We start from the raw sequence: 11,653 nt of genomic DNA on the forward strand, positions 1-11,653 counted from the left end.
AGCCATGAAAAGCAATAAACAATAGACCGTCCCAAATAAAACCTCCAAAACATAAGCACAGATGAAAAAACATGCAAGATCACCACTCAGGGCCGGCCCAGGCCCAGTGCAACCAGGGTCATTGTCCAGGGCCCAAAATTTAAAGGGGCACCAAAAAAAAAATCCAAATAATTAGGTATAAAAAAAAAATTTGTCCAGAGCCCAAAAATAAAGAATGGAGGGCAAGAGGCCCAAATTTGACAATAAAGGAAAAGGCCCAAGTTTCAGGATTAAAAAAAATATATATATATATATAATTGAACCGACAGGTTTTAGCCTAAAAAAAAAAAAATTATATATAATAATAATAATGTAAAGGGACCTCCCCGGTCCCCCCCCTCCCACCTAACCAAAATATATATAATAATAATAATGTAAAGGGACCTCCCCGGTCCCCCCCTCCCACCTAACCCTAATTCCTTTTTCCCAATTCCCCCCCCCCTTTGTTTCCCCAGCCGTTTGTTATTTTTCCTCACTGCCATCAGTCAGCACTGCTTATTCCAGCCTTCCAACCCCGACACACAGTCAGATACATGCCCAGTGCCCACCACAGGTCTTTGTCTTTCTCAGCCACAATCATTGCTGCCGGTTGCCATTGTGCATTCACCAACCCGAGTAACTTTTGAGGTAATTTGATAAACTAATTTTTAAAATTTGAATTATTAATTCATAATTTAAATTAAATTTTGCAAGTGACATAGAATTATATGATAATTGATGTATAGAATTGTTGTTGTTGATGAATTGAATTCTTGATTAATTGATGTATAGATGTTAGTGTTTTTATAATATATAATATGTGTTAGACTTGGAATGATAATTTTAATAGGAAATTTTTGTTATATCATGTGTAGGTAATTTTTGCAAACAAATTATCAAAGCCATGTCTTTTAGGAAACAACTCTCTGGTAATATGAAAAGGAAAAAAAAGGCAAAGGATAACGAAATTGCCGAAAGTTTAAGAGGATCTCTTAATAAATTTTTTTCTACAAAGAATGAGTTGGTTGAAAATTTGAGAGAAAATGATGTTGGTGAAGAGTCACAAAATGTTGTTGGGGAATCTCATGATCATGAAATTGGTGGTTATGTGGAGGAAGATGTTAATGACCAAGAAAATAGTGGTGATTTAGAGGAAAATGTTGGTGATGAGTCTCAAGATCATGAAAATGGTGGTGATGTGGATTTAAATGTTGATGATGATCATATTGGTGTAGAGGAAAATATTGAATCTCCTGAACCTATTTTCCATTTAAACATTTATGATCCAAAAGTTTGGGATAGCCTTAATGCAGAAATGAAAGACTTACTTATAGAAAAGGGACCAATTCGAGAAACTAATTTCACATATCCTAAGGACAAACTCTCTAGAAAATTTTCATCACACTATTATGGTCGAAAATTACGAACGGGTGAAATTTATGATACATCAGGATTAGGACTTTTTAATGAGTTGCAAGATGTCCTAAAGTCTCTTGATCTTGATATTGATAATGTGAGAGGACAAGGTTATGATAATGGATCTAACATGAGAGGGAAACACCAAGGTGTCCAGAAAAGATTGCTAGACATAAATCCCAGAGCTTTTTACATGCCATGTGGTTCTCATTGTCTTAATTTAATAGTTTGTGATATGGCAAGTTCATGTCTTAAAGCAAAATCTTTTTTTGGAGCGTGTCAATGCATATATACAGTGTTTTCCAACTCTACAAAGCGTTGGAATATTTTGCTTGAACATATTGATGGTTTAACTTTGAAGTCATTGTCAACTACTCGATGGGAAAGTCACATTGAAAGTGTTAAAGCGATTAAGTCCCAAGTAGCCCAGGTTAGAAATGCTTTGTTTCAATTGGTGGAAATTACTGAAAATCCCCAATTGAGTAGGGATGCAGAATGTTTAGCATCAGGAGAACTTTCAAGTTTTGATTTTGTATTAAGTTTGGTTATTTGGTATGACATTTTGTTGAAGATTAACATGGTGAGTACAAAATTACAATCTGAAGACATGCGTCTTGATGTTGCTGTAAAGGCATTGGAAGCACTTGTTACGTTTTTCGAAAACTATAGAGAAACTGGTTTTGCTTCTGCCATGAGTGATGCTAAAGAAATTGCACTTGATTCAGAAATTGACCCTGTTTTTCAAACTAAAGGTCATAGACCTAGAAAAAGACATCATGATGAAGTTGATGGTAATGAGAGGGAACAACAGTCTGCTGAAGAATCATTTAGAACAGATTATTTTCTTGTTATAGTGGATATTGCTCTTTCTCAACTGAAACACAGGTTTGAACAGTTAAAGGCTTTTGAATATATTTTTGGCTTCTTGTTTGATGCATCGAAGTTAATTTCATTGGATGATCAAGAGCTAAAACAAAATTGTATGAATCTTGAAGCACATTTGAAACATGGAAATACCATGGATGTAGATGGAGCCGACTTATGTTCCGAATTACAGGTTTTGCAAATGATGTTACCTGAAAAATCATTTCTCTCTAATAACCCTTGGACATCCATGGAAATAGTGATGTGAAAATTAACTTGACACACAAATTAAACCCTATGGATGACAATTGTAGTATATGAGCAAATAGGGATCGTTCTAACCGGGGATTAACTAGGGATGCTAATCAATGTAAAACTGACTCAAGAACATAAAAATATAATGTAGAACACTAAACTAGACTCAATTAATGCAAAACTAGGGTTTAAAACACCTAAACAAACTAAAAACTCAAAACAGCAACTAGAAGGCTCAAAACTGCCTAAAAACCACTTTCTGGGCAGTTTTGAGCACCTACACTACTTTGGACGAATTTGGACTATGACTTGACTCAAAACACTTAGAAACACAACTAAATGGATTTCTAACTAATCTAACACTTTAAAATAGATGGGGGAATGATTTTGACGAAATTAAAACTTTAAAACTCAAACTTTAAAAACAAATGTAAAGCAAAACAGATTTTGATTAAATAGAATGGTGAGAAGCTAGTTAGAGGGTTCCTTATCCACACATGAACATATGCATACAACTCAATCTCCAATTACTCTTTCAACAAATCATGAATGACAATGCCCCAAATTAACTAGATTGCACCAATTAATTCTCAGATTTCCCTAGATTCATTGAATTGAATGGAATACGCATTACAACCAAATTATTCTTATCAAGGACCCTAACTATGGAATACGCATGATAGAGACACATATCAAAGATCATTAAGTTCAATGGACATCATAAGCATTGACGAGGCATTCATAACTATGGGATACGCATGTTACTCTTGCCTAGGATTTACTTAACACAATCGTGACTAGCGACTTTCACTACTTATGAATATAAGTTAATAACGATTAGGTGAAATTCCCTTATATCCTAGCATCAAGTTTAGGCATGCAAATTAAGTGTCGACCCTCAACCCACATACATAAACAAGTTATCAATCAAATAGGTAAGTAAATCACATTCACAATTTCTGAAATCATAATTGGAAGAAATCAAATCATATAAAACATATGTCCATGGCTTCAAATTCACCTCTAACTAAAAAGAAATTAGTTCCACATGTCTAACATAATTGAACAACAATTTAAATTAAACATGAAAACAGAAACAAAGAAAGAAAGAACTCCAAACACTCCACTAATGGCAGATTGCATGTGCAAGGCTTCTCCTTCCTTTGGACTGCACGGCACTCCTTCTTTCTCCTCCTTTAGTGGCTGCACAAGGTGGTGATGGTGGTGGGAAGGCACGGCTATGGTGGATGAATGGTTATTTGAATGGAAGGTTGCGGCAAGGTTGAATTTGGGCAGAAAGTTGGGAGTTTGGGGATGGAAGGCTGCGGCAAGGTTGAATTTGGGCAGAAAGTTGGGAGTTTGGGGATGGAAGGCTGCGGCAAGGTGGGAAATAGGGTTTTGGACGAATTTCTGAATATGGAGAGGGTGGTAGATTCGGCCAAGAGGTTTAAGAGAGTATATATAGGCACTTAAAAACCCTAGCAATCAGATTAGGGTTTCTAGAAACCCAAATCCACCAGAAAATAGGTTAAAACAATCAGAATTTGCAAGGGAAAAGGCCTAGGGTTCGGCTGGTTTAGTGGGCTAGGGTTTAGGCTTCTAGAATGCCTTGCAAGGCAAGGAAATCAGAAATTTTAAAGGCCTAGGTGCGGCAAATTAGTGGGCTAGGGTTTGGGTTTGTAGATAGGGCTTCTAGAAAGCCCAAAACCAAGAATAGAAACTCTCGAAAACGGAAACCTCCAAGAATAGAAACTTCCAACTTTAGAAACTTTGGTTTCTAATTCTGAATTCTTTGTTCTTCACATTCATTTCTTCATTTCTTAAGCTCCTTTGCCCTTCAAACTCGTCCATTCCTTGTGCTCCAAGCATGTACTTTCCAATCTAAGCTCCATTTTGCTCCAAAAGGCTCCAATTTGCATCCTTTTATGTCATATGCCCTTTAAGCCTGAAAACACATGAAAGTAGCTCAAAAGACTACTTTAACGAAGAAAACATAACGAAAATGCATAAGAACTAGCTAACTAAGGCGCATAAATATGCTCCTATCAAATAGCAAACTTTGTCAAAGAAATTGACATGTGTCCTAATGTCTTGATTGCTTATCGTGTAATGTTGACTGTACCTGTGACTGTGGCATCTGCAGAAAGAAGTTTTTCAAAATTGAAATTATTAAAATCTTATTTGCGGACCACTATGACTCAAGATAGGCTAAATGGATTAGCAATCTTATGCATTGAAAAGGATGAGATTGAAGACTTGGAGTATGATGATATAATTGATGATTTTGCTTCAAAAATTACTAGAAGACAATTTCTTAAAGGTTGAAATTTGAAGGAGATTTGCTAGGAGTGGTTGAATATGATTGTACTTTTGATTGTCGGGGTTTAGGTACTATGTCCCCCCCGTTGTATATTTTCTCAGGTAATATAATTTGGGCGTGAGGGCCTAGCCCCCCAGCTTCGACTGGGTTCCAGCCCTCGTTAAATATTTTTTTTTAACATATGTTTTTGTACTAAAAAGGGCACATTTTGAACTTAAGAGCAAGGTATGGTGCGATTTTTGCAGTGGGACTGTAAAAATCAAAGAGCAGCTAAGAAGGAAGAAAAATAGAAATTAAGAGCAAGGTAGCAACCAAAAATACAAAAGTTAGTTAACAAATAGAAATCAGGAAAAATATCTCCCAACTCTCCTAATTTCATAATCTAACATTTCTTGTACTTCCAACCCAAGGGTGGACAACTGAGCCAGAACCAAACAGTGAATAAACCATAAAAAAAAGATCATGTCCAGTTACAATCAGAAGATGAGCAGTCAAAGAGGGACACAAATAGTTTTCAATAATTTGCTGCTTGGGTATGATATATATGTTGTAATCAATTCACTCAATCAACATCTCCAATGATGATATGTTGTCAGAGAATCTTGAAATGCTCATGCACTTTCTTTGCAGGGAATTGATTATTTGAAGTATGATAACTGTAATAATGATGACTCCAAGCCAACTTTTAGGGGAAATACCAAGAATTTCTTTGGTGATAAAGCACAAACTTTCCTGCCTTCACTTAATTATCCTGGGATAAGGTCTCCATATGGTATACATATTGATAAACATTTCAACTCTTCTTGTAGGTACCCTGTAATGACCCAAGCTCTGATGAAAGCAGGTCATCCCATATTCTTTTCTCTTTGTGAATGGTAACGGTCCTGTTTGCCTAAACTGAAAAACCACGTTTTTTTTTTTATTTCCTTAGTAAGAGGCTTAATTTGTAGTTTGTATTCTATTTCGTTTTTTAGGGGAGATATGCACCCTGCTCAACGGGGTGTTAAAGAAGGAAATAGCTGCAGAACTGCTAATGACATTTCTGATACATGGGAAAGGTAGAAACATGCATGTGCTTCCATTAACTCTCAAATTGTTCTCATGTTTTTGGGGTTTCACATATGATCCCGTTTTCTGGCATTTTGGTTGGCAGTATGCTCGCTAGAGCAGACATGAATGCAGGAAACATGAATGGCATCTATTAAGGAAACAAAAATGTTCAAATTTTCAACACTTAATTAAGATTGGACACTACTACGTAAAGACCAACTGAAAATGGAGACTGCCACTTGTTGAATGTGGTAACTTAGTAAAGTTTCTGAACAACTCAAATTAACCACTAGTTAATATGAGTACATTTTGTCATAATTGAACCTTAAGTGTCATAATTGATCATCAGACAAAATCTAAGTGCCATAATTGAAAAATCTTGGGATTCAAAGCTATGGCGCCAACAGTACCACCACACCCAAATATATGAATAGAAATATAGTCACTGTAGGCTAACTAAGAAACCCAGGCTTGAACATAAACGAGGGCATAAGACACTTACCAAACTTTTCAAATGACTCAATTGTTCACTTAACTTGACAACTTCTTCCTGCAATTGATAAATCACATCATTAGATGCAATAAAAAAAACATAAAAGTGAAATGCACTTGATTTGATTTCTTCGGAGGTACCTAGGTACAGTACTGAAGAACACATTTAAAAGTTTCTTTAGCTGTCTTTGATATAATGTTCTTTAGATGTTAAAGAAAAATAACTGTGATTATTTTTATTTTATAACATACATAGTTTTTGACAAGCATTCTTGTAAGGTCGATTACATTTGTAAGTATAACTGAACCCCAAATAGTCGGTCATGAAGAAACTGAAATTCAAGAAACAAAATCTAAAAGAATCTTCAAAACTGGAGACTCTAACTGTCCTACTATTTCATATAGATAAATGGCTGAAAACACAGGACAAAACTTTGCGCTAAACTTTTCTCTGTTGTGTTTACTAATTTCGTTTAAATTCAAATCACACAACAAAAACTTGTTAATAATAATTAACAGACAATGCCAGCAACCTAACAACAAAACTAACAGCACACTAAACAGAAGCTAATAATTGAAACGGAATAAGAAGAGCTTAAAGCTCTATTAAAATCCTGTGCAAAAAAAAATTCAAGCGGCCTCAGATGGTCTCCTAAATTCATTGCTAACAACAAAATATAATAATAAAATTTAAAAAAATACGGTCAAAAATGGACCAACAGGACCTCTTGCATTCAAATTTTTGAACCAAAAGTCAAATAATGTCAACAAAAAACTGATATTTTCGATTTCCAATTTCATATCCTTTCAAGAAAATATCAAAAAACTAAATTTTTAACATTCCCCAAAACTGAAAATCCAATCTTTAGGAGAAATCCATGAGAGCATGCAGTTGTATCAGTCAAAATATATTCCTTACCTCAACTAATTGAATTAACCAACGAGGCTAATTATTATGTAATTACACATCTAGAGCTATCAGCTATAGCGAATCTTTAACAAACACAGAGCAAGAAGAAGCCACAATTGCACTTAATTGTACTTAATTTGCTTAAAGCAAAACCACAAAGCAAATTCCAATAAACTAAATTATTTAGGCAGGATTAATATGCACATCTCTACCAGTAAATAGTTCCCCTAAATTGATTTTTACTCAACATTTCACAGTATTAATGTAAATATGAGAAAACATAACAACCATCCTTAATAAAAAAACAGAGCATAACTCCAATGTCATGTATGTCATGATGCAGAATTTGCCCAACTGAATGTGTTTCTAGTTGATTATATAACAAAACTAAATAAAACTATGAACTATATGAAGATAAAATACACACCTGGGATACCAGTCTAACAAAATCCCAGCATAAGGAGGCACATGGAAGTACTCAACGACTGTTGCACTGCCTAGCTGCTGAAACTCTTTCGGACCAAAGGACCCTGCAGACTACTCATTAGCAAAGATACCATGGTGTGTGCAGGATAATTCACACCAATAAAACTACAAAATCAATTATAAACTTCACTCTGAAACTGATCTGCTTTCGTTGTAATAGAATCCAAGATTGTACGTGTTATTGCTAAAAACAAAAGCAAAATTCCACATCAAGCAGCAGGTATATAAATGCTTTTCTTTGTAGATTCACCTATTAGCTCTGTGCTAACTCACACACACCATGCATATATAACGAATCACTTTCTTTTTAGCAAACAAAATGAATATCACATGTTACGTGTAATAAGAGTTATGAATTAATTATCAAATATAGTTATGACTAAGGATGGGCAATGGTTATGCGGGCGGGTAACCGCGGTTAATTTACCCATAACCGTTTATGCTTATACCCACATAACCGTTTACCCGTTGGGTAATTGCCTAAACGGTTATATCCATACCCATAACCGCATACCCATTTAACCGTAACCGTTTAATACCCGTTTACCCATTTATCATTTTTAACCCGTTTATCTTCTTTTTTTTACCATTACCCTTTTTTCACCCGTCTACATGTTTTTTAACAACTTGAAAATTAAAAAAAAATTGTCATAATTTTTTTTTTTTGACAATTAAACACCGTTATAGGTACATTCATCATACATTTCCATATTTTAATTTTTTAAGTCCTTATACCATTCCAATAATTGAAATAATAGTTTACGGACGATATTTTTAACTGTTACCAATGAAGGTAAATATAATATTTGATAAGTATTATTGGGTTACAAAAATTGTTTAGAAGATATTTCTGTCAAAACATTTCTATCAATTTCACGGTTACCTACAAAGAATTTAAATTAATTTGGCCAATTTCTTGCTGATGAGAATCATCATTCCTATAGTAGTGTTATTGAGCGAATGACCGATGAATTCCTTGCTAATTTATTGGGTGCTAAATATTACTGGATTGAGAACATGGTTTGTGTTAATTTTACATATATAAAATAAATGGGTAAACGGTTACCCATTTATAACGGTGGTTAATACCCATAACCGCCCATTTAAATTTCGCGGGTAAACGGTTATACCCATAACCGTTTATTTATCTAAACGGTTACCCATAACCGTAACCGTTTAATTTAAATGGGCGGGTAACCGCGGTTACCCATAACCAATGGGTATTTGCCCATCCCTAGTTATAACCAAGCCCTCCTCTTTAATTTTATGATGTATTATGTTATTTTTTTCCACGATAATGAGATGCTCTCGTAGAAATTAGGGTCTACAAATTAGTTTAATAGTAAAAAAGAATAAACTAACTCACATTAATAACAGTAAACTTTCAAAAGTGCTTTGTGTGTAAAATATGTACACCAAGTGAACATCGAAGCAGCTATCCATACATATATATATAAATAAAGGTAGAAATATAAAGGTAGAAATATTGGGACCTTATTCTACCAGTCGACTGAGCAGACCCTAGGGTCATAAGGAATATCATTACAAAGAAGCCACCGAACCTGTGCAGACTAACAAACTAAAAGGTTGTTGACATCAATGTAGCCGTACAAGAGAGGGTTTTAGGTTAACATTTTGCTGTGTTAAATTTTGATTGAATAGCCAGTTGCTTGATATAATTTCTGTATGTGAGTTGTTTGCTTTTATGCTTTGATTAAATCAACCAAATTAGATAGTGCTGCATTTGTAGAGGACCTCTCCTACAGGTGCTGAAATAGCACTTGGTTAGTGAGTTGACGGTGCACCCTGAGAGTCAGGAACTGTTGGATGGCGTGGAATGATTTTCTTCCCCTTCCCTGCTGCAGACAAACATCAAAACCCACAACCACGTTCACCAAAAATGCACAGAAAAAATACCACTACCAAACTCACAAATTTAATCTAAGTATTCTAAAAAACCCATAAGTTAAATGAAGAACCCTCCAAAGCTCAGAAATTTAAACGAATTTTTTTACAAAATCATGAAAAATTCACTAAACAGTGGCAGGACAAGGTTGTGCAGATGCAGAGAGAAAAATGTACAGCTCGAAGCTAGATTTGCAAGGGTGCCAAGGACTGAGTTTGACCCGCTGAGTCTGAGATTTACCCTCACCGAATCTCACACCCATCCCTCGATCTCACCGACAGTAACCACCCTCTCCCAAATCGAAATGACAATGGAAACCAGCCTACCCCTCAAATCCCCACTCCTCCCTCGGTCCCTCTATCGCTCTCTCTCCCTCTCCCACCGTCCGTCCATCTCGATCCCAGATCGGCACCCGAGGCGGTGGCAATTTTGTAAATAAAGCGAATTCGGACCCAAATCAGCCCGGTGGCAAACTCGTAAATAGAGTGAAATTGAGGCAAAAATTTCACAGTGCCCTTCTCCCCCCTACTTTAGACAAAAGTCAAGTCATTAGCATGGGTTGGCAGCCAGCATTTCCTCTTTTGGTTGTTGGGAAGTTGACCGACCATTCAAACAAAAAACGTGGACGTTATTTTTCGCAGTCATGGGGATTTTAAAGAAAGTGATACGGGACACGAAACTTGGAACTCCCTTGAACAAATAAATTGAGTTTAGTTCATTGTGATTTTGACCAAACTCATATTCAGGTTCATTGTTGATGGTGCACCCTCACCTCTTACCAAATACACACCCTCACCCACATGTTTTTACTCTTATCATCAAATGCGATTATATATATATGGTTACGATTTGGAGAAATTTTTGACACATATTTTTGTGGGGTTCACTTTGTAATGTATTCTAGCGATTTAACCGTCTATCTTTTATATCTTCTCTTAAATATCATATTTATCAAAAAGTACTCAAATACGAAGCCATATATGACTATTGGATTAACTTTTGTGCTTCTTTGTAGAACAATATTCATCCATTTTATTCATTACAATTGAATGTTTTAATAGTTTGGGATTTGTCTAATTTTTTGCAACGATGATCAATGAATGATGAATTAAAATATAGACGGTTTGAATCATTGAAAAAAGTTGTAGAATGAGAGCCACAAAAACGTGTGTCAAAATGTATGTCTCCATATTCTAACATATATATATATATATATATATTGATCCTAGTGCCCTAGAATATATGCATGCCTTAATTAGCAAGTACATAGGGAACTCTAATGAAAATGTCCTGGTACTGCTCATTTTAACGAAAAACTACATTTTTTGCACTAAAAAGTCAATTATGGTATTATTCACTTTACCATTTAATTTGTCTTTATCGTTAAAACTTAAAGTTTTCAAATATTTTTCATTAGTTTTCCTAAAAAAATATCCACCGAATATGGTAATTTGGGTGCCCCAATTATGCCAAGCCAGGGAATTAACAGATTTTCGACAAAATGAGGAAAAATTACAAAGTGGCGCAAAAACTGAGTTTCAAGGAAAAAAATTGAGTTTTAATGGGCAATGTGAGATTAAAGTTGAGTTTAAAGGGCATAGCAAAAAATAAACTATTTACTATTTCTTGAATTCTTTTGGGCCCAACAGTGATAACTAATGAAAGAAACATGACACTGTTGGGGTGCCCGACTCTACTCGTGGTTTTTTTTTTTTTGATAAACGACTCGTGGTTATTTGGTACTTGTTCTCTCAACTAGTTTGCACATTATTATTATTATTATTATTATTATTATTATTATTATTATTATTATTATTATTATTATTATTTTCCTTCTTCGTTGCGGAGGAAGACGGAGGCTTCTTTTTAGTTAGGGTAAACTGTCAAATATCCTTCGAACTATCACAAGGTTGCCAATTGCCTCCTTAAGCTAATA

The 11,653-nt window shown here is 35.0% G+C and overlaps 1 protein-coding gene across 1 annotated transcript; it reads left to right on the forward strand.

Annotated features, from left to right (window-relative positions):
• Nucleotides 1-572: 572 nt before the first annotated feature.
• Nucleotides 573-2,566, forward strand: LOC126617010 (uncharacterized). Its single transcript, XM_050285097.1, has 4 exons — nt 573-654; nt 1,077-1,672; nt 1,796-1,864; nt 2,006-2,566. The coding sequence occupies exons 1-4, from the start codon at nt 573-575 to the stop codon at nt 2,564-2,566; spliced, it is 1,308 nt and encodes a 435-aa protein (XP_050141054.1).
• The last annotated feature ends 9,087 nt before the right edge of the window (nt 2,567-11,653 follow it).

This window comes from Malus sylvestris, chromosome 3 (genome assembly GCF_916048215.2).
Source record: "Malus sylvestris chromosome 3, drMalSylv7.2, whole genome shotgun sequence".
NCBI lineage: Eukaryota > Viridiplantae > Streptophyta > Magnoliopsida > Rosales > Rosaceae > Malus > Malus sylvestris.

What these genes read in the sequence shown, in the direction of transcription:
- LOC126617010 (XM_050285097.1), top strand. Translation starts at nt 573, where the DNA reads ATGCCCAGTGCCCACCACAGGTCTTTGTCTTTCTCAGCCACAATCATT. An exon ending in TTGTGCATTCACCAACCCGA is followed by an intron (nt 655 to 1,076) that starts GTAACTTTTGAG and finishes ATGTTGGTGAAG; the next exon opens with AGTCACAAAATGTTGTTGGG. An exon ending in ATTTAATAGTTTGTGATATG is followed by an intron (nt 1,673 to 1,795) that starts GCAAGTTCATGT and finishes TTAACTTTGAAG; the next exon opens with TCATTGTCAACTACTCGATG.